This window comes from Rissa tridactyla, chromosome 18 (assembly GCF_028500815.1).
Source record: "Rissa tridactyla isolate bRisTri1 chromosome 18, bRisTri1.patW.cur.20221130, whole genome shotgun sequence".
Classification (NCBI taxonomy): domain Eukaryota; kingdom Metazoa; phylum Chordata; class Aves; order Charadriiformes; family Laridae; genus Rissa; species Rissa tridactyla.
In genome coordinates this window covers 8,642,749-8,665,117 of record NC_071483.1, presented here as the reverse complement: position 1 = coordinate 8,665,117, position 22,369 = coordinate 8,642,749, and the positions used below count along the sequence as shown (strand labels likewise).

Genomic DNA, 22,369 nt, shown 5'->3' with positions numbered 1-22,369 from the left:
AAAAAAAAAAAAAGGGATGTTCGCTTAGGGCTGTTCTTGCTGCCTTCTGTGGAGGTCAGTTGTTTTCATGGAGCTGTTTCTATGACAGACAGAAGACATAACCAAGACTAAAAATGGGAAATTTGATTGGGGTCTTCCCACCAGGTCAGCCCCCACGGGAGCAAGACCTCGTCTTTGTAGCCCCTACAGTCTCCATTGCATAGCATTAGAGAATCATCACATGGTTTGGGTTAGAAGGCATCTTCAATACCCTCTCGTTCTATCTCCCCTGCCATGGGCAGGGACACCTGCCACTAGATCAGGTTGCTCAAAGCCCCATCCAACCTGGCCTTGAACACCCCCAGGGACAGGGCATCCACGGCTTTGCCGGGCATCCTCTTCCAGTGTCTCACCACCCCCACGGTAAAGAATTTCTTCCTCGTATCTAACCTAAATCTTCCCTCTTTCAGGTTAAAACTGTTACCCCTCGCCCTATCACTACACTCCGCGATAGAGTCCCTCCCCATCGTTCCTGTAGGCCCCCTTTAAGTCCTCTTCTCGACATTAGCCAGCTTCAGAGAGCAGACAAGTAGCACTTTACACCAGGCCAGCAGCCTAAAGGCCAGCAAGAAAAGGTAAGGACTGACGTGGGGTAGTTCAGATTTGACAGCACCAAAGGATGCAGGTAGTAATTGTCTCCTGTGACAGAAAGAGAAACTCTGAGGAGGATGAGAAGAAAAAGAGCAAAAGCATGAAAGGGAAACGTATTCTAAACACAGGCTAGCACTTGTTATTACCTGACATAGAACAGTAAATAGGCTTGCTGCCTGAGAACTGTGTCGGTGTCATCAAGAACCACAGAGGAATCATCCATCTGGTACCACCGTCCATCGCTGGCCTGTCAAGAAAGGCGTCGATATCTGGAGATGAACTGCGTGGTTTCTCCACACCAGCACAGGCAGAAAACTACCGAACCAAGGGTATGCAGAACCAAATCCAGCCCAGCCCCTCAGGAGACCTTCTCCCCCAAAACCTTGCCTGCCAGTAACACTGACATGGAAGTTTGTCGTCCCCAGGCTACAGTTTTCCCTTGTTAGGAAGGAAGTTGCTCTTTACCTTTGTGTAGCAGAAATAGTGCCCCACATGACAGCTGCCACCGCTGTGCACCAGCACAGCATATAAGGAGTAGAGGAGCGGTTCTCCAGCCGTCTGAGACACGTACGGGCGAAGATCCAAGCACTCGGGATACTTCACAGCCTACAGAGACACCAAGAGGCGTAAGAAATGATCCCCGGATTTTCTCTAAAGCAACATGTATGGCTTGGGCGGCAGGAAACTGTTCTCGGCCAAAGCAGCTCCATCGCAGCAGAGTACATGCTTGTCTTCCCACAGGAACTCTCCTCTCTCCAGAAGGGAACACACAAAACTCAACAGGGAACACTTGTGAAAGAGCGCACTGCTTTCCAGGAAGAGAAAGTTGCACTCCAGTCGCGTACACACCTTTCTGATCTTCCTGCCAGTGAAGTCTCCAAACCTTTTCAGACACAGCGTGAGAACCTTGGGCACACGATGGAACGTAAACCTCTTGGAGGCGGCAACCATCTTGTCACACCTTGAAACCAAGCACAGAGACACATGCTGGAAGGCGCCCTTGAAAGGCACCCTTTTTTCCCCCCCCCCGAAAGCCAGACAGCCTTTCACGTCTCACGCATCCTTACGCTATTTGAAGACTATTCAGTGCCATAATACTATATTTTTAAAAAGGGCTGTCTTATTATTGTGTATGCAACCTACGGGAAAAGCTAGCTTATGCTCCACCACATGCAAAACCTCAAGGCAGGATCTACTGTTAACATGTCCTTAGTAATCGTCTTACTGTCTGCATTTAAAGCAGTTGTTGCCATCCAGCTGCTCAGGTTTCACAAAGTCCTCCAGAGCTGCGGTGACAGATGCGGCTGCCTGGAGGAGGGAGAGAGGAGAGCACTGAGCTGCGGGAAACGCCCTTGCCCAAACACTTACGCAAAATCTCCGGTAGCTGACGCTGAGGAGACCCACCATGAACCCGCAAGCAGCGTCCAGAGGGAGGCAGAAAGAGGGCAGTACTATGCCGAGCACTTCCCTCCATTCCCAGGGATTCCCGGGGCCATCCAGAGCTACCTCCCTGTGGCACCACTCAGTCCAGCTACCCATGGGGAGCAGGGTCATCAAGAGTGAAAACAATACAACCCGTCAGCCGAGGAGCCAGACTGGGGTTGAGGGAGGGCAAAGGGAAGAAGGAGGAGAGTACGTCAAGGGTGCAGAGAGGATAATTTGTACTTGTGCAGCTTCAAGGCAGCACCTGCAGGGAGACCGCTGCCATGGCCTCCCCAGCAGGAGACCGCCCATTCCCCTGCAACCCACCACCAAGGTCTCTTGTGTTGGCTTTTAAGCCAACTGTGTTTGTCTGGAAAGCTACAGGGACCTTGGGGCGTCCTGAAGCACAGTTACAAACCCTCTTACTTTTATATCCAAAGGAACATCCAGGAAGGCCTCGTAGGAATCGGAAACCGCTCTGCAGCTCAAGCAGGTGACTGGAACGCAAATGGAAACGCTCAGCGACAGGGGAAGGGGACTGTGCCGCTTTACGCTCGTCACAGCTGCTCCGCCATGCACACCAACAGCTGTTTACGACAGGCAGACAGAAGGGCACAGACAATCCCAAGGAGAGCAAGAGTTGTGGAAAAGTACCTCTGGATCTCAGGAAGCCCCCAAATATTTGATGGATGACGGTAGTTGCTTCGGAAGAGATGTCCAGGCTGGAGAGAAATGGTAAGGCAGAGAGTTACGCCCTCCAAGACGTTTGTCTTTGTCTGAAAACCCTGGCCGTGGGCTTTCCTTGATGGGACTCTGTCGGGGAGCCCAAAGGGCTCGGGAACATTGCAAAGGTCATTTGCTTGTGCTTACTCGCTGCTGCCATGCAGACAAGCTCTCTGCATGGCATCGACAGTACAACGTAAGAAGTCGTGGGCATCTTCCTGCATGCCATGCTCAAAATGTTCTCCTATGCCTAAGAGAGAAGAAGTTAGTAGTTCTCTCCTACCAGAAGGGACAAACACACATAAAAGCACCTGCAATGACTTACGTCTGAGGACATTGACCACAGCCCAGGGCTGGATGGCACTGGCTGAGGAATGCAGGACCCGCTTCACGTGTGCCTCCATTATGCACATCATGCAGAAACCTTGCTGACGACCTGAAGAGGGAGGGACGGAGGGAGGGTAGGGGGGAAACAAGCTTCTCAGGTGTGCAAGGTATCCATAGCAACAGGAAACCTAACAAAGATCTTGAAGTTGGAAGAACAGTCTCCACTGCTCTTCTCGCAAGCTGTCGACGTCCCAACAAGCCCGGGATGCCTTAACGCACAGAAAACCTTCTTCAGAGGGATGCCCAACTGACAGAAGTTTTCTGTGCAACACGCAAAGGGAGTTTTTAACTTGCAGAAATAGGGAACGAGACCCGTGGCGAGAAAGAGGCGCCCTTCTGAAGATGAAACCACCCAGATGTGAGAAGCGGTTTCTAGGCTTGAGTGTTCAAAGAACACCCACTCAGGGGGTTTACACAGAAGGGCTGCTTTTCTCCCAAATCAAATCCCAGAGTCTGGGAATCCTTGGGAAGTGCCCAAGAGATGTGCAAGGACATGGTCCCAAAAGTACTCACACGACTGACTGTGCTCACGAGAGAGCAGGTAGTTGGCCAGAGGAGGGGTGTACGTCAGGCACTGCAGCACGGAGTTGAGGAAGCACGTATTGCCCAGGTTGTCGAGTCCCGCTCCAGCTCTCTGTCTTTGCTGCCAGTCCATGCAAATCTTCGCCGTGGGAAAGAGGATCCTTTGTGGCAGGGCCATTCCCTCGGCAGTGACTGCAGGGCAATGACATTTGAGAAGTGATGAGACCATAGTGGTGCGCAAAAGCCTATTTTAAAAGTTGAGTTCTGTACAGGAGCACCCAGGACAACCAGCTCTAACCTCCAACACAGAAACATTGGGGGAAGCCTCAGACTGCACTGCCACCCCCTGCTTACCCATCCCAGCACATGCTAAAGAAACAACAACTAGCAAATAGGAACTCTACCCATAGGGCATATCTGGAGAGCCTATCAAGGTGTAATAGCTCATCCTACCGCTCCCAAGGGAGAGACCAGCCTATACTTTGATCCCGTGTCTAGCTACCACATGATCTGTCCTAAAGCTCAAAGCATACTTACCTTTGCAAGAGGATGGCAGGTGAGGAGAAGTGGGCAGTAAACGATCAATGGTTGGAAAAAAAGTAGCCAAGCAAGTGGCAAAGGAAGGAGCCGAGTTATCCCGAAGGCCAGCTCAGCCCAACTAGCTTTCCCTGGCACGCTCTTCAGGATGCCAAGCCCTGGCCAGGTGAGCTCACAAGCAGCGGGCGGGTGCCGCATCACTGCCCCTTTGTGACAGGGGCCACACCCGGACGCACGGGGACGCACTGCGGCCCCGCAGCCGCCACAGCCCAGGCACCTCCTGCAGCCACCAGCCAGCAGCTGTTGGGCTGCCCCGGGCACTGCTGGCCAAGGGCTGCTCGTCTGCCCGCGGAGCTCCCGCCTCTGCCTGGAGCCGCACCGGCCCCAGCAATAAAAACGTACCCAGGGCTGCCAGCGAGCCCCTTCACAGCTTTGGCTGGCACATTCGGGGGGCTGAGGGCTTCTTTTCCACTCTTGACAGACACAGGACTGCGTCTGTGAGACTCGTGCAGCAAAGCACCTGCTGTCTTACAGGTTCCTTTCCAATGAATTTTATCTACCCCCCAAGACACAGCCACAGGCTGACTCTCAACTAGCGCGACCAAAAAAACACCTTGAGCAACTGCGCTGGGTGCCCCTTGGGTGGCTGCCAGGCGCCCACCCAGCTGCTCTCCCACCCTGCACCTCCAAAACCCGTTTCTGGCTGGCTTTTTAGCATCTGGTTTAACCCCTCGACCCCCCAGGAGGGCAGCGAGTAGTGCTTCTGACCCAACGAGGCAGCTGGTTGCTATTCCTGCCCGCCTTGAGCTCGCCAGTTGGGCCCCTGCACCGCCTGGGTCCTCTAGTTTTCCCCACTCTTGCTCAGGGCACTGAGTTCCTCCTGCTCAGCTCGGGGCGGTTACTTTTCCTCCTGCTCCACTCAGGGAGGCTTTCTTCTTTACACCCTTCACTTGGGGCATCCACTTTGGCCTCAGCCTTGCTTGGGTGGCTTCTTTTCATCATGTCCCTCTCAGGACAGCTGGTGTTTCCTCTCTCTTGCCTGCGGAAGCTCATTTTGCCCTTTCCCTATATCAGAGAAATTTAGGAAATTTAGGGAGATTTACTCTTGCCCTGCTAGAGGTGGCTCCGTGGCTCTGCCAAAATCGGGGTGGCTCGCTTTGCTCCTGCCCCACTTGGGCACTGAGTTTTCTCCCTGGTCTGCTCAAGGGATCTCGTTCTGCCCCTGCCCCCACCCCACGCAGACCTACCATGATTGCCCCGGCCACTGCAGGACTCCTGTGACCCCACGAAACCACCAGCCAAGAGTAAGTACAAACCGCGGAACAGCCCTTCATCTCCCAGAGCTCCTCCTTTACAAAGGCACAAATCTGCTGTTTCTGCCGCAAGGGAAATCCCGGCTCTGCAGGAGGGGTCGTGTTGGTGGCCTCTCTCCTCTCCTCTCCTCCCCTCTCCCTAAGGAGAGGCTAAAGGCTCTGCAAAGTTGCAGCTTGGAATTGCTCTCTGCTCCCTCAGTCTGTGCCTGTTGCTTTAATGGGAGGGGGGTTTCGTCCATTGGTGGGTTTTTTTTCTTCCTCTGTTGCAGAAATAGCACCCATGATGGCCAAGGCTATCAAAGATTTCAAAACCAGGTTCTCTCGGTAATGAGCTTGCCGTGCAGGCCTGGGACGTTCCCTCTCTGTGGCACTGGAGGAGGAGAAGGTCCCCAAACAGCCCTTTTCTTTGGACTCTGGGGAGGCTGCAGCTTTGTCATCTGTCAAAAGAAGCGGGTACAGAATCTCCCGACACAAAAACCTGGGAAGTCTTGGCACCGGTGGAGAGTGGAAGATCCAGAGACCAGTTACGGTTTAACCTCTCAATAAAGTATAAAATGGTTTTCATGAGTATTTTGCCCCTTGTCGGTTTTGCCCTCATCAAGGTACATTCCCCCCTAACAGCAATGCTGTGGGCAATACCCACACCCGAGTATGCGGCTGTAGGGTTCATTAAGGGGCAGCCGAGCAGCGCCCAAGATTGGTCTTGGGCCTCAGCCCGCCCTTTGCTCAAGGCTCCACTGGGGCCTGAACACCAGGCCAGACTCCCCTTCCCTCCTCTCTGGTTGAAAGACGTGGTTGGAATGAGAGAAACGGAGAAAAAGAAAGCAAGCCACAGAAAGCAGCAGCCTACAGGGCTTCTCTGGAGCCCTCCCAGGAGCGCTTTCCCCAGCAAGGTTTGCCCCGGTCGGTGCGCATAGACAGCTCCGCCGGCTCGGGCTTTGGCAGCCATGGAACCAGCAGCAGAGCTGCTCCAGAGCTGCCACCAACAACAGCCTCCACTACCGGCACCTTCTCCCAGACAGCCAAGGCCTAGGGCAGCCAACATGGCTTGCGGCAGGACAGTCCCTCCCCTTTACCACCCGGACGCACCCCTGAGCGCTAACAGAGAGCCCGGCTCCCTCGGCACATGGCCTGGCTCTGCCCAGCCCCGTCCTCCGCTGGCACCACCTCTGGGTGAGCTCCCTTTCAAGGCAGACATGACCCACAGGCCCAAACGCTCACCACAGAATCACACAACGGTGGGGGTTGGAAGGGCCCTCTGGAGATCATCTCATCCAACATCCAACCGCCTGCCAGAGCAGGGTCACCCAGAGCAGGTGGCACAGGAACGCATCCAGGCGGCTTTGGAATGTCTCCAGAGACGCAGCCTCCACCACCTCTCTGGGCAGCCTGTGCCGGGGCTCTGCCGCCCTCACAGCAAAGAAGTTCCTCCTCATGTTTAGGTGGAAGTGCCTATGCTCCAGTTTGTGCCCGTTACCCCTTGTCCCGTCGCTGGGCACCACTGAAAAGAGCCTGGCCCCATCCTCCTGACACCCCCCCTTTCAGTATTTAGAAGCGTTGATAAGGTCCCCCCTCAGTCATCTTTTTTCCAGACTGAAAAGAACCAAATCCCTCAGCCTTTCTGCATAAGAGAGCTGTTCCAGTCCCCTCATCATTTCCAGTCTTTGGGTTTCTTGCCGTCTCCTTTTGAAACATTGATCAGTGATGTGAAAGAATCATATTTGCCCCGTGTCGTGTACAACTCCGTAGTGCCTTGCTGAAAGGTGTCAAGCAGTAATACTTTCTGGGGTTGAAAATAGGGCTGCTGGCACAGACGTGTACGAGTGTGGGGATTCCTGCTCCGCGCCCCGTTGCTGTTCCTGATTGATTCTAAAAAATCAAAGTTTTGGTGCAAGATGAGAATCTGGCCCAGGTTCTCCGGCGCCAGGATGGCTCGACGATGCTCCAGGACGCTCTGGCCGGTGGCAAAGGCCTGCTCGGGCGAGACGGCGGTGGCCGGGATGGGCAGGTACTGCCAGCTCAGCCGCCCCCGCCGTTCCCCCTCCGCCCACCTCTTCTCTCCATCCCCTGGCCCACACGGCGGAGGAGCAGGCGAGGGGGGCATGGGGGGTTACACGGAGTTCCCCCCAAAAGAGGCGGGTCACGGCCCCAAAATCTCTGGAAGTTGGGCGGGGGCTGTGGTGGTTAAAAAACATTAAAGATCCCTGTGACTCTGGGTATGAGGCACTGAAATAGTGAACAAGCTCTTCTTTTTATAGCTATTGAAAAATAATATTCATTCCTGTATCTAGAAGGAGATCAAAATAAAAAGCGCTCTCTCTAAGGGTGCTCTGATTCTCTACGCTGTCAAGGAGCTTAGACTAGGAAAAGAGCTGGAGAAGCTGTACTTATAAAGAGCTATTCCAGCGTCAGAATATATGTCTAAGCAGAGAGCCAGTCTAAGGGACTTGGGACGTGAAGGACTTGGAGGCCAGGAAACACACTCCGTGCCCTTGTTGGGATGCACTCAAGAGTGCTGAGGGAGCTGGCGGAAGTCATTGCTGGGCCGCTCTCCATCATCTTTGAAAGGTCCTGGAGAACAGGCGAGGTGCCTGAGGACTGGAGGAAAGCCAACGTCACTCCAGTCTTCAAAAAAGGCAAGAAGGAGGAGCCGGGGAACTACAGGCCGGTCAGCCTCACCTCCATTCCTGGAAAGATGATGGACCACCTTGTTCTGGGCGTCATCTCAAGGCACGCGGAGGAAAAGAAAGCTATCGGAAGTACTCAACGTGGATTCATCAAGGGGAAATCATGTCTGACTAATCTGATAGCCTTCTATGATGGCATGACTGGACGGATAGATGAGGGGAGTGCAGTGGATGTGGTCTACCTTGACTTCAGCAAGGCTTTCGATATGGTCCCCCACAGCATCCTCATAGGGAAGCTTGTGAAGAGTGGGCTCGATGAATGGACAGTGAGGTGGATAGATAACTGGTTGAAAGAGCGAGCTCAGAGGGTCGTGATTAGGGGCACAGAGTCTAGTTGGAGGTCAGTGACGAGTGGTGTTCCCTGGGGGTCAGTACTGGGTCCAGTCCTGTTCAATATATTCATCAACGACCTGCATGAGGGGACAGAGTGCACCCTCAGCAAGTTCGCCAATGACACAAAGCTGGGGGGGTGGCTGACACACCGGAAGGCTGTGCCGCCATCCAGTGAGCCCTGGACAGGCTGGAGATCTGGGCAGAGAGGAACCTTATGAAATTCAAGAAGGGCAAGTGTAGGGTGCTGCACCTGGGGAGGAATAACCCCATGCACCAGGACAGGTTGGGGGCTGACCTGCTGGAGAGCAGCTCAGCTGAAAGAGACCTGGGAGTCCTGGTGGACAACAGGATGACCATGAGCCAGCAATGTGCCCTTGTGGCCAAGCAGGCCAATGGCATCCTGGGGTGCATCAGGAAAAATGTGGCCAGCAGGTGGAGGGAAGTCATCCTTCCCCTCTACACTGCCCTGGTGAGGCCGCACTTGGAGTGCTGTGTCCAGTTCTGGGCTCCCCCGTTCAAGAGGGACAGGGAACTGCTGGAGAGGGTGCAGCAGAGAGCTACCAAGATGCCGATGGGACTGGAACAGCTCTCTTATGAAGAAAGGCTGAGGGATTTGGGTCTCTTCAGTCTGGAAAAAAGACGGCTGAGGGGCAACCTTATCAACGCTTCTAAATACTGAAAGGGGGGGTGTCAGGAGGATGGGGCCAGGCTCTTTTCAGTGGTGTCCAGTGACAGGACAAGAGGTAATGGGCACAAACTGGAGCTTAGGAAGTTCCCCCTAACCATGAGGAGGAACTACTTTCCTTCCAGGGTGGCAGAGCACTGGAACAGGCTGCCCAGAGAGGTGGTGGAGGCTGCGTCTCTGGAGACATTCCAAAGCCGCCTGGACAGGCTCCTGTGTAACCTGCTCTGGGTGACCCTGCTCTGGCAGGGGGGTCGGACTAGATGATCTCCAGAGGTCCCTTCCAACCCTATGATTCTATGATTCTATGGTATATAAAAATCAAGGGCAGAAGAGACCTAACAGTCTAAAACTTGCTATCTATTCTACAAGAAAAAAGTATGCTTGAAAGAGTCAAGGGCAAGAAGTATCTCAAGGCATGAATGGAGGCAGACAAGTCAAACAATGGCTACTTTGACTGCTGCCTCACACTGACTTAGAGATCTTAAATCAATTATCGCACTAGTGTCCACAACCTTCTGCCTGCAAAAAACTACAAGCAGCTGAGGTCAGGCTCTGAGGTTTATACTGCTTCACATTTAACACGCAATTTGAAAATCCCATTTTTAAATTCACCTACAATTCTGAAAATCTGCTAGTTTTAATACCTTGTGTCATATGTACGCTACAAACAAGTCACTGAAAAAAGGTCCTCCTTTTATTTATGGCCTGCTTTAATCCACCCTTTTGGGTCTGACAGCATTGCAAAAGCATCTCTCTGAGCAGTAGCGAGAGAAGTATCTTCACCCAGATAAAGCACAGACGCTCCTCAGAACAGAAGTCATCAGAAGGCAAGCCTACACGCACAACGACAAAGAAAAATCTTCATTAGGCTTACAGGCCTTGCTAAACAGCTAGCATGCTACTGGGGGAAGGACTTGCAGGGTAAGAGATAAAAACGGCTAGTAACATGCCAGACTGTCTCTACCAGCAAGCAACGTAACTCTCAAGAGCACCTCTTCTCCCTAGTGCTTAAAAACATGCTTTCTCAGTATGTGATTTTTTAACTGTTCTGATCAACACCACTTGTACGCTTTGCAACAAAGAAATCATCCCTGTGGCTGGCACTGAAAGCAGCGCCTCGAAACATCCTGACTGACAGACTGGACTACGATTTCTGGATTTTCAGTCTCCACCAAGATAAGTATCAATGATCTCATTTCCAACGGGTGTATCACCATTTCTTGATTGAGCTAGTTCAGTAGGCCAAAAAGGTCACGGAACAAGTGGCACAGTGAAGGGCAAGGTTTAAAAGGCGCTCAAACGTTTTCTCTAAAACGCTACGTTTGCACAGTGTGGAAGACATTCCAGTCGACAGATGGACAGACGTCGGCTGTGAGGCCATATGACTTCCTTTGGAGTTAGCGGGAGTTTGTTTTGAAGACATCGCATCGTGGCATTACTAAAACTGTCAAGTGCATGCTGTAACACTGAACTCAAGCAAGTTCTGAGCTCCAGAGACAGTCTTAGAAGAGCATTCTTCTTCCTTAAAACTATTCACCTAAGAACAGTTGAGAGTCCCATTTTTGGTTTTGTACTTGTTTGCCTTTTGCCTGATAAGCAGAATAGCACATTCTCCAAGGGTTTTTGAGACAGAACATTACAGGGCAGGAAGGAGTACTCAAGAAACCTGTGCTCTGGAGTTTACCGTTCTACCAGGATATTGTGAGAACATCTATGATAAGAAATCCAGATCAAATTACAAGGAGGCAAGTTTAAATGCACTATTCTTGAGTACGGGCTTTTTGAAGGGAATTCTGCCCCCACAGAACACGCCTCTAGAGTAAGCGTGGAAGAGAACATCCCTCCACCCCCTTTGTAAAATAGGTCCCAACCACCCCTTTTGCCTTCCCGGCATCTTTAAAAGCATCATCGCATATTTTTCCACTGATCTTTAAAATCCTGTTTACTTTGACCTCATATCAGCTTTGCTTCTATTACTAGACTTCCATTATGAAAAGTAACAGTTACTGAACTGTAAAAGCTTGGAGTACTCGGAAAAATCTGAACAAGTAGGCCGTCTTCACTCAAGCTTCACTTTGCTCTTTCCAAGATCGTTTCAACATTTTGTCAGGACTGCTGCACAGACAAAGGTATAAAATGCAATACTGTATGTCCACATATAGGAATTCCAAAAATCCCACTTCGCAGAGGTCACAGAGGGTGATGTGGAGGCCGTCGAAGGTGACTGTATCGTAGTTCAGCTTGGAGAAGAACTTGAAATGGACACAAGACACGGTCGGGGCCAGGCGGTGCCTGCTACGCAATGGCGTCTAGCACAGTAGATGGCGTCACGGCCTCCACACCGCATCAGGGCCCACGGCGGCGTGGGGAAGGGCCCACTGAGGGGCCGGGGACAGCAGCGCAGGCTGAGGGCGAGCGGGCCGGCAGTGCTCAGAGGCTCTGGCTCTCTGCCACGGCCAGGCCCCACAGCCTCAGGCAGGCTCGGCTGGCGGAGGCCTCAGGAATGCCCCGGCTCCCAGCCCCACAAGGTCTCCAGCCTGCAGCTGTCAGTGACGGAGCTGGGCCGTGGCGGCGGCGCCAGCCCGGCTCCTCCTGGCAGCCCGGGCGGTGGGTGGGCGAGGGGCAGCGGCCCCCGTGCTGGGGGGGAGATAAGATACATAAGATCATAAGATACATCATATCATACATCATAAGATACAAAACCAGTATCTTATGAAACACAACAAATTTATTCCATGAACTGGGTGCGGAGAGCTCGGGGCTGGCACCAGCTGGGGCTTTGCTGGGAAAAGCCAGGCGAGAGTGACCCTGACATGCCACACGCGTACCTCGAGACGGGATCTGGCAACCCGTCCCTCTGCCCAGCGCCGCCACGGGATGCAGAAAGCAGCGCTGCTGGCCCTGGTGTGGTCCTGAGCCGTGTCTCAGCAGACCAGTCTTTAACCAGCAGGCCTAAAAAGAGGAAAAATTGCCCACGTTTCAGCCATGCTCAAGTGTTTGCAGGCAGTAAGGTTTTTTGAGCTGCCTGCTGGTGCCGCTCCTGCGGAACGCTCAGGAACCAGGGCGGCTGGCTGCCTGTACCTGCAGGCGGTGGAGTGTGCGCAGTAACAGACTCCCACCGTGGTATCAGCCTTGTTGGCCCTCCCCCGATTCTTACCCATACACCCTCAACCCTATGGCACCATCATGAAGCTCTTGACATTCCTAACACTCCCTAACATACAGAGCCACCCCACCTCCTCTCCTTCCTTGCCTCTCCCTTCTGAAGAGTTCGTAGCCACCTAACGCAGCACTCCAGTCGTGCAAGTCATCCCACCACGTTTCCACCATGGCGACTACATCACAGTTTTCCTGCTGCACAATGGCTTCCAGCTTCTCCTCTCTGTTGCCCATGCTGCGTGCATTAGTGTAGAAGCACTCCAGCTGGGCCAGAATAATAGCGAAGAGGTAGAAAAGGAGGAGAATGAAAAGGAGAAATGGAGGGAAAGGAAGCAGAAGGCGGTAATATTGGCAGCTGCTTTTGCACGGGCTCAAGGCTCCTCCCCAGGTTGAGGTTTCCCAAGAGAACGAGGGAGAGGCCGAGGAACAGGAGGGGACTTGGGAACTAGAATCCCACTAGGGAGGGATCAGCGTGCCCTTTGTAAAGAGAAAGGGCACTGGAAAAATGAGTGTCCAAAGGGAAAATCTAATCGGACTCCCGGCCCAGCCACGGCCCCGATACCAGAAGAACTAAGCGGGGCTGTCAACGGGGACTCGGATTGGCGGGGACAGGGGCTTGAGAGAGCGGAATCCCCGTCCGAACGCCTGGTTGAGGTTAAGCAAACTAGTGGCACAAATAACCTTTGCTAAAAACAAAATTAGAGTTCATATTCCACAAAGGAACGTCTGGGAAGCGCAAATACATGTATTGCAGGTATTACTGAAGACAATGGGAAACGGAGGAAAAGAAGTACCAATCAACTCTCTTTCTGAGATAGAGGATGCTGTAACCCCTTTTGGATGGGACACCAAGAAGCCTGGAAGGGCTAAAGCGGCCGAGCTGGTAAAAATACAATTGAAGCCCGGAGCTAAACCGGTAAGACGAAACCAGTATCTTATGAAATACAACAAATTTATTCCACGAACTGGCTGCGGAGAGCACAGCCCCGCTGCAGGGATCAGCTTTGCGCTCTCTTCCTCAGCAGGGTTGGCTCCCAAGCAGCAGCGGCTGTGGGAGCCCGCTTGGAGCTGGCGGTGGAGGGCCCTGGAGCTGCATCATCGGTCACCACCTGGAGGACTTATCTTCTTCCTCTTCGCTGAGGGCTGGCAATCCGTGTTCTCCACCAACCGTCTGCGGAGATCGTGGCCCTGCCGCAGGGACCTGCTTTGCTCTCTTGGCCTCGGCAGGGTTTTCTCCCGAGCAGCCCTGGATGCAGGAGGCATCTGGGAGCGGGCGTTGGAGGGCCCCGCAGCTGCAGCATCCCTGGGAGGGCGGTCACAACTTGGAGGACTACTTCTCCTCCTCCTCCCTCTTGAGGGGTCGTAGTCCATGGTGACCACGCACCACCTGCACACATCAGTGCCCCCCTGTGGAGATCTGCTCCGAGCCCTCTCCCTGCCACCGCTCCTCTGGCAGCGGGAAGAGGGGATGAATCTCTGCTTCTCTTTCTTCTCTTCCTGCACCTTCTGCGGCACAGGGTCACGTGGCTGACAGGGCACCTGGCAGTCACGTTGCCTTCTGCCTGGCCAGCCTGCAGATGCCACCTGTGCACCGGCCCACCTTCGCTGGCTGGTGCTGGCTTTTGTGGAGCAGCTGCTGTCCTCTGGAGAGCCCTCCGTGCCCAGCGCCATGTCCTGCAAAGAGAGCTGTGAAAAGGTCCTGCCCTTTCCTCCTGCTCTGAAAGGAGCAGAACAGTGAGGAAACCCCAGAAGCTCTGTGAGGGGACAGCTAAGGACGTCCCAAAGGTTCTCCTAGAGAGCTGCAAGGGCAGAAGGGCCAAAGGCGGACAAATGGGATGGACCTAGGTGGGCTGCTTGGGGAGAGCACAGCGTCGTGGCTGTGAGGGAAGCTGCAATGTGGGAGGGAAAACAGAGCAATGCCAAGATCCTGGAAAGAAATCCACTGCCCGTCTGCTTCCCTGACCCACCTCCCCAGAGCTACCTTAGTCCTGCAATGCAGACCTTGTGGTCCCACAGAACCCACCTGCTTGCTGCCGGCTGCCCCCTGACTGATGAAGGAATGGGCATGGGATGGTGCTGGTGAGGAAGGAGCACTTTCTTCAGTTTTCAAAGAAGAAGCCCTTTCTTCAGTTTTCAAAGAGGAGCTCCTGGAGGAAAAAAAAAAAAAAAAAGGGATGTTCGCTTAGGGCTGTTCTTGCTGCCTTCTGTGGAGGTCAGTTGTTTTCATGGAGCTGTTTCTATGACAGACAGAAGACATAACCAAGACTAAAAATGGGAAATTTGATTGGGGTCTTCCCACCAGGTCAGCCCCCACGGGAGCAAGACCTCGTCTTTGTAGCCCCTACAGTCTCCATTGCATAGCATTAGAGAATCATCACATGGTTTGGGTTAGAAGGCATCTTCAATACCATCTCGTTCTATCTCCCCTGCCATGGGCAGGGACACCTGCCACTAGATCAGGTTGCTCAAAGCCCCATCCAACCTGGCCTTGAACACCCCCAGGGACAGGGCATCCACGGCTTTGCCGGGCATCCTCTTCCAGTGTCTCACCACCCCCACGGTAAAGAATTTCTTCCTCGTATCTAACCTAAATCTTCCCTCTTTCAGGTTAAAACCGTTACCCCTCGCCCTATCACTACACTCCGCGATAGAGTCCCTCCCCATCGTTCCTGTAGGCCCCCTTTAAGTCCTCTTCTCGACATTAGCCAGCTTCAGAGAGCAGACAAGTAGCACTTTACACCAGGCCAGCAGCCTAAAGGCCAGCAAGAAAAGGTAAGGACTGACGTGGGGTAGTTCAGATTTGACAGCACCAAAGGATGCAGGTAGTAATTGTCTCCTGTGACAGAAAGAGAAACTCTGAGGAGGATGAGAAGAAAAAGAGCAAAAGCATGAAAGGGAAACGTATTCTAAACACAGGCTAGCACTTGTTATTACCTGACATAGAACAGTAAATAGGCTTGCTGCCTGAGAACTGTGTCGGTGTCATCAAGAACCACAGAGGAATCATCCATCTGGTACCACCGTCCATCGCTGGCCTGTCAAGAAAGGCGTCGATATCTGGAGATGAACTGCGTGGTTTCTCCACACCAGCACAGGCAGAAAACTACCGAACCAAGGGTATGCAGAACCAAATCCAGCCCAGCCCCTCAGGAGACCTTCTCCCCCAAAACCTTGCCTGCCAGTAACACTGACATGGAAGTTTGTCGTCCCCAGGCTACAGTTTTCCCTTGTTAGGAAGGAAGTTGCTCTTTACCTTTGTGTAGCAGAAATAGTGCCCCACATGACAGCTGCCACCGCTGTGCACCAGCACAGCATATAAGGAGTAGAGGAGCGGTTCTCCAGCCGTCTGAGACACGTACGGGCGAAGATCCAAGCACTCGGGATACTTCACAGCCTACAGAGACACCAAGAGGCGTAAGAAATGATCCCCGGATTTTCTCTAAAGCAACATGTATGGCTTGGGCGGCAGGAAACTGTTCTCGGCCAAAGCAGCTCCATCGCAGCAGAGTACATGCTTGTCTTCCCACAGGAACTCTCCTCTCTCCAGAAGGGAACACACAAAACTCAACAGGGAACACTTGTGAAAGAGCGCACTGCTTTCCAGGAAGAGAAAGTTGCACTCCAGTCGCGTACACACCTTTCTGATCTTCCTGCCAGTGAAGTCTCCAAACCTTTTCAGACACAGCGTGAGAACCTTGGGCACACGATGGAACGTAAACCTCTTGGAGGCGGCAACCATCTTGTCACACCTTGAAACCAAGCACAGAGACACATGCTGGAAGGCGCCCTTGAAAGGCACCCTTTTTTCCCCCCCCCCGAAAGCCAGACAGCCTTTCACGTCTCACGCATCCTTACGCTATTTGAAGACTATTCAGTGCCATAATACTATATTTTTAAAAAGGGCTGTCTTATTATTGTGTATGCAACCTACGGGAAAAGCTAGCTTATGCTCCACCACATGCAAAACCTCAAGGCAGGATCTACTGTTAACATGTCCTTAGTAATCGTCTTACTGTCTGCATTTAAAGCAGTTGTTGCCATCCAGCTGCTCAGGTTTCACAAAGTCCTCCAGAGCTGCGGTGACAGATGCGGCTGCCTGGAGGAGGGAGAGAGGAGAGCACTGAGCTGCGGGAAACGCCCTTGCCCAAACACTTACGCAAAATCTCCGGTAGCTGACGCTGAGGAGACCCACCATGAACCCGCAAGCAGCGTCCAGAGGGAGGCAGAAAGAGGGCAGTACTATGCCGAGCACTTCCCTCCATTCCCAGGGATTCCCGGGGCCATCCAGAGCTACCTCCCTGTGGCACCACTCAGTCCAGCTACCCATGGGGAGCAGGGTCATCAAGAGTGAAAACAATACAACCCGTCAGCCGAGGAGCCAGACTGGGGTTGAGGGAGGGCAAAGGGAAGAAGGAGGAGAGTACGTCAAGGGTGCAGAGAGGATAATTTGTACTTGTGCAGCTTCAAGGCAGCACCTGCAGGGAGACCGCTGCCATGGCCTCCCCAGCAGGAGACCGCCCATTCCCCTGCAACCCACCACCAAGGTCTCTTGTGTTGGCTTTTAAGCCAACTGTGTTTGTCTGGAAAGCTACAGGGACCTTGGGGCGTCCTGAAGCACAGTTACAAACCCTCTTACTTTTATATCCAAAGGAACATCCAGGAAGGCCTCGTAGGAATCGGAAACCGCTCTGCAGCTCAAGCAGGTGACTGGAACGCAAATGGAAACGCTCAGCGACAGGGGAAGGGGACTGTGCCGCTTTACGCTCGTCACAGCTGCTCCGCCATGCACACCAACAGCTGTTTACGACAGGCAGACAGAAGGGCACAGACAATCCCAAGGAGAGCAAGAGTTGTGGAAAAGTACCTCTGGATCTCAGGAAGCCCCCAAATATTTGATGGATGACGGTAGTTGCTTCGGAAGAGATGTCCAGGCTGGAGAGAAATGGTAAGGCAGAGAGTTACGCCCTCCAAGACGTTTGTCTTTGTCTGAAAACCCTGGCCGTGGGCTTTCCTTGATGGGACTCTGTCGGGGAGCCCAAAGGGCTCGGGAACATTGCAAAGGTCATTTGCTTGTGCTTACTCGCTGCTGCCATGCAGACAAGCTCTCTGCATGGCATCGACAGTACAACGTAAGAAGTCGTGGGCATCTTCCTGCATGCCATGCTCAAAATGTTCTCCTATGCCTAAGAGAGAAGAAGTTAGTAGTTCTCTCCTACCAGAAGGGACAAACACACATAAAAGCACCTGCAATGACTTACGTCTGAGGACATTGACCACAGCCCAGGGCTGGATGGCACTGGCTGAGGAATGCAGGACCCGCTTCACGTGTGCCTCCATTATGCACATCATGCAGAAACCTTGCTGACGACCTGAAGAGGGAGGGACGGAGGGAGGGTAGGGGGGAAACAAGCTTCTCAGGTGTGCAAGGTATCCATAGCAACAGGAAACCTAACAAAGATCTTGAAGTTGGAAGAACAGTCTCCACTGCTCTTCTCGCAAGCTGTCGACGTCCCAACAAGCCCGGGATGCCTTAACGCACAGAAAACCTTCTTCAGAGGGATGCCCAACTGACAGAAGTTTTCTGTGCAACACGCAAAGGGAGTTTTTAACTTGCAGAAATAGGGAACGAGACCCGTGGCGAGAAAGAGGCGCCCTTCTGAAGATGAAACCACCCAGATGTGAGAAGCGGTTTCTAGGCTTGAGTGTTCAAAGAACACCCACTCAGGGGGTTTACACAGAAGGGCTGCTTTTCTCCCAAATCAAATCCCAGAGTCTGGGAATCCTTGGGAAGTGCCCAAGAGATGTGCAAGGACATGGTCCCAAAAGTACTCACACGACTGACTGTGCTCACGAGAGAGCAGGTAGTTGGCCAGAGGAGGGGTGTACGTCAGGCACTGCAGCACGGAGTTGAGGAAGCACGTATTGCCCAGGTTGTCGAGTCCCGCTCCAGCTCTCTGTCTTTGCTGCCAGTCCATGCAAATCTTCGCCGTGGGAAAGAGGATCCTTTGTGGCAGGGCCATTCCCTCGGCAGTGACTGCAGGGCAATGACATTTGAGAAGTGATGAGACCATAGTGGTGCGCAAAAGCCTATTTTAAAAGTTGAGTTCTGTACAGGAGCACCCAGGACAACCAGCTCTAACCTCCAACACAGAAACATTGGGGGAAGCCTCAGACTGCACTGCCACCCCCTGCTTACCCATCCCAGCACATGCTAAAGAAACAACAACTAGCAAATAGGAACTCTACCCATAGGGCATATCTGGAGAGCCTATCAAGGTGTAATAGCTCATCCTACCGCTCCCAAGGGAGAGACCAGCCTATACTTTGATCCCGTGTCTAGCTACCACATGATCTGTCCTAAAGCTCAAAGCATACTTACCTTTGCAAGAGGATGGCAGGTGAGGAGAAGTGGGCAGTAAACGATCAATGGTTGGAAAAAAAGTAGCCAAGCAAGTGGCAAAGGAAGGAGCCGAGTTATCCCGAAGGCCAGCTCAGCCCAACTAGCTTTCCCTGGCACGCTCTTCAGGATGCCAAGCCCTGGCCAGGTGAGCTCACAAGCAGCGGGCGGGTGCCGCATCACTGCCCCTTTGTGACAGGGGCCACACCCGGACGCACGGGGACGCACTGCGGCCCCGCAGCCGCCACAGCCCAGGCACCTCCTGCAGCCACCAGCCAGCAGCTGTTGGGCTGCCCCGGGCACTGCTGGCCAAGGGCTGCTCGTCTGCCCGCGGAGCTCCCGCCTCTGCCTGGAGCCGCACCGGCCCCAGCAATAAAAACGTACCCAGGGCTGCCAGCGAGCCCCTTCACAGCTTTGGCTGGCACATTCGGGGGGCTGAGGGCTTCTTTTCCACTCTTGACAGACACAGGACTGCGTCTGTGAGACTCGTGCAGCAAAGCACCTGCTGTCTTACAGGTTCCTTTCCAATGAATTTTATCTACCCCCCAAGACACAGCCACAGGCTGACTCTCAACTAGCGCGACCAAAAAAACACCTTGAGCAACTGCGCTGGGTGCCCCTTGGGTGGCTGCCAGGCGCCCACCCAGCTGCTCTCCCACCCTGCACCTCCAAAACCCGTTTCTGGCTGGCTTTTTAGCATCTGGTTTAACCCCTCGACCCCCCAGGAGGGCAGCGAGTAGTGCTTCTGACCCAACGAGGCAGCTGGTTGCTATTCCTGCCCGCCTTGAGCTCGCCAGTTGGGCCCCTGCACCGCCTGGGTCCTCTAGTTTTCCCCACTCTTGCTCAGGGCACTGAGTTCCTCCTGCTCAGCTCGGGGCGGTTACTTTTCCTCCTGCTCCACTCAGGGAGGCTTTCTTCTTTACACCCTTCACTTGGGGCATCCACTTTGGCCTCAGCCTTGCTTGGGTGGCTTCTTTTCATCATGTCCCTCTCAGGACAGCTGGTGTTTCCTCTCTCTTGCCTGCGGAAGCTCATTTTGCCCTTTCCCTATATCAGAGAAATTTAGGAAATTTAGGGAGATTTACTCTTGCCCTGCTAGAGGTGGCTCCGTGGCTCTGCCAAAATCGGGGTGGCTCGCTTTGCTCCTGCCCCACTTGGGCACTGAGTTTTCTCCCTGGTCTGCTCAAGGGATCTCGTTCTGCCCCTGCCCCCACCCCACGCAGACCTACCATGATTGCCCCGGCCACTGCAGGACTCCTGTGACCCCACGAAACCACCAGCCAAGAGTAAGTACAAACCGCGGAACAGCCCTTCATCTCCCAGAGCTCCTCCTTTACAAAGGCACAAATCTGCTGTTTCTGCCGCAAGGGAAATCCCGGCTCTGCAGGAGGGGTCGTGTTGGTGGCCTCTCTCCTCTCCTCTCCTCCCCTCTCCCTAAGGAGAGGCTAAAGGCTCTGCAAAGTTGCAGCTTGGAATTGCTCTCTGCTCCCTCAGTCTGTGCCTGTTGCTTTAATGGGAGGGGGGTTTCGTCCATTGGTGGGTTTTTTTTCTTCCTCTGTTGCAGAAATAGCACCCATGATGGCCAAGGCTATCAAAGATTTCAAAACCAGGTTCTCTCGGTAATGAGCTTGCCGTGCAGGCCTGGGACGTTCCCTCTCTGTGGCACTGGAGGAGGAGAAGGTCCCCAAACAGCCCTTTTCTTTGGACTCTGGGGAGGCTGCAGCTTTGTCATCTGTCAAAAGAAGCGGGTACAGAATCTCCCGACACAAAAACCTGGGAAGTCTTGGCACCGGTGGAGAGTGGAAGATCCAGAGACCAGTTACGGTTTAACCTCTCAATAAAGTATAAAATGGTTTTCATGAGTATTTTGCCCCTTGTCGGTTTTGCCCTCATCAAGGTACATTCCCCCCTAACAGCAATGCTGTGGGCAATACCCACACCCGAGTATGCGGCTGTAGGGTTCATTAAGGGGCAGCCGAGCAGCGCCCAAGATTGGTCTTGGGCCTCAGCCCGCCCTTTGCTCAAGGCTCCACTGGGGCCTGAACACCAGGCCAGACTCCCCTTCCCTCCTCTCTGGTTGAAAGACGTGGTTGGAATGAGAGAAACGGAGAAAAAGAAAGCAAGCCACAGAAAGCAGCAGCCTACAGGGCTTCTCTGGAGCCCTCCCAGGAGCGCTTTCCCCAGCAAGGTTTGCCCCGGTCGGTGCGCATAGACAGCTCCGCCGGCTCGGGCTTTGGCAGCCATGGAACCAGCAGCAGAGCTGCTCCAGAGCTGCCACCAACAACAGCCTCCACTACCGGCACCTTCTCCCAGACAGCCAAGGCCTAGGGCAGCCAACATGGCTTGCGGCAGGACAGTCCCTCCCCTTTACCACCCGGACGCACCCCTGAGCGCTAACAGAGAGCCCGGCTCCCTCGGCACATGGCCTGGCTCTGCCCAGCCCCGTCCTCCGCTGGCACCACCTCTGGGTGAGCTCCCTTTCAAGGCAGACATGACCCACAGGCCCAAACGCTCACCACAGAATCACACAACGGTGGGGGTTGGAAGGGCCCTCTGGAGATCATCTCATCCAACATCCAACCGCCTGCCAGAGCAGGGTCACCCAGAGCAGGTGGCACAGGAACGCATCCAGGCGGCTTTGGAATGTCTCCAGAGACGCAGCCTCCACCACCTCTCTGGGCAGCCTGTGCCGGGGCTCTGCCGCCCTCACAGCAAAGAAGTTCCTCCTCATGTTTAGGTGGAAGTGCCTATGCTCCAGTTTGTGCCCGTTACCCCTTGTCCCGTCGCTGGGCACCACTGAAAAGAGCCTGGCCCCATCCTCCTGACACCCCCCCTTTCAGTATTTAGAAGCGTTGATAAGGTCCCCCCTCAGTCATCTTTTTTCCAGACTGAAAAGAACCAAATCCCTCAGCCTTTCTGCATAAGAGAGCTGTTCCAGTCCCCTCATCATTTCCAGTCTTTGGGTTTCTTGCCGTCTCCTTTTGAAACATTGATCAGTGATGTGAAAGAATCATATTTGCCCCGTGTCGTGTACAACTCCGTAGTGCCTTGCTGAAAGGTGTCAAGCAGTAATACTTTCTGGGGTTGAAAATAGGGCTGCTGGCACAGACGTGTACGAGTGTGGGGATTCCTGCTCCGCGCCCCGTTGCTGTTCCTGATTGATTCTAAAAAATCAAAGTTTTGGTGCAAGATGAGAATCTGGCCCAGGTTCTCCGGCGCCAGGATGGCTCGACGATGCTCCAGGACGCTCTGGCCGGTGGCAAAGGCCTGCTCGGGCGAGACGGCGGTGGCCGGGATGGGCAGGTACTGCCAGCTCAGCCGCCCCCGCCGTTCCCCCTCCGCCCACCTCTTCTCTCCATCCCCTGGCCCACACGGCGGAGGAGCAGGCGAGGGGGGCATGGGGGGTTACACGGAGTTCCCCCCAAAAGAGGCGGGTCACGGCCCCAAAATCTCTGGAAGTTGGGCGGGGGCTGTGGTGGTTAAAAAACATTAAAGATCCCTGTGACTCTGGGTATGAGGCACTGAAATAGTGAACAAGCTCTTCTTTTTATAGCTATTGAAAAATAATATTCAT

The 22,369-nt window shown here is 53.7% G+C and overlaps 2 protein-coding genes across 2 annotated transcripts; both read right to left on the bottom strand.

Moving 5' to 3' along the window:
• Positions 1-524: 524 nt before the first annotated feature.
• LOC128919034 (ubiquitin carboxyl-terminal hydrolase 42-like) lies at positions 525-3,862 on the bottom strand. The gene is made up of 10 exons (XM_054223981.1): positions 3,676-3,862; positions 3,101-3,211; positions 2,923-3,025; positions 2,707-2,774; positions 2,479-2,549; positions 1,856-1,938; positions 1,480-1,591; positions 1,096-1,236; positions 777-877; positions 525-678 (listed from the first exon to the last, which is right to left on the bottom strand). Exons 1-10 carry the CDS (start codon positions 3,860-3,862, stop codon positions 525-527), a joined length of 1,131 nt encoding a protein of 376 aa, XP_054079956.1.
• An 11,218-nt stretch (positions 3,863-15,080) lies between these two features.
• On the bottom strand, positions 15,081-18,418 carry LOC128919033 (ubiquitin carboxyl-terminal hydrolase 42-like). The gene is made up of 10 exons (XM_054223980.1): positions 18,232-18,418; positions 17,657-17,767; positions 17,479-17,581; positions 17,263-17,330; positions 17,035-17,105; positions 16,412-16,494; positions 16,036-16,147; positions 15,652-15,792; positions 15,333-15,433; positions 15,081-15,234 (listed from the first exon to the last, which is right to left on the bottom strand). The coding sequence occupies exons 1-10, from the start codon at positions 18,416-18,418 to the stop codon at positions 15,081-15,083; spliced, it is 1,131 nt and encodes a 376-aa protein (XP_054079955.1).
• Between the last annotated feature and the right edge of the window lie 3,951 nt (positions 18,419-22,369).

What these genes read in the sequence shown, in the direction of transcription:
- LOC128919034 (XM_054223981.1), bottom strand. Translation starts at nt 3,862, where the DNA reads ATGGCCCTGCCACAAAGGATCCTCTTTCCCACGGCGAAGATTTGCATG. An exon ending in TCGTGAGCACAGTCAGTCGT is followed by an intron (nt 3,212 to 3,675) that starts GTGAGTACTTTT and finishes CTCCCTCTTCAG; the next exon opens with GTCGTCAGCAAGGTTTCTGC. An exon ending in ACTATTTCTGCTACACAAAG is followed by an intron (nt 878 to 1,095) that starts GTAAAGAGCAAC and finishes CTTTCTTGACAG; the next exon opens with GCCAGCGATGGACGGTGGTA.
- LOC128919033 (XM_054223980.1), bottom strand. Translation starts at nt 18,418, where the DNA reads ATGGCCCTGCCACAAAGGATCCTCTTTCCCACGGCGAAGATTTGCATG. An exon ending in TGTGGTCAATGTCCTCAGAC is followed by an intron (nt 17,582 to 17,656) that starts GTAAGTCATTGC and finishes CTTCTCTCTTAG; the next exon opens with GCATAGGAGAACATTTTGAG. An exon ending in TGTCTGCATGGCAGCAGCGA is followed by an intron (nt 17,331 to 17,478) that starts GTAAGCACAAGC and finishes ATTTCTCTCCAG; the next exon opens with CCTGGACATCTCTTCCGAAG.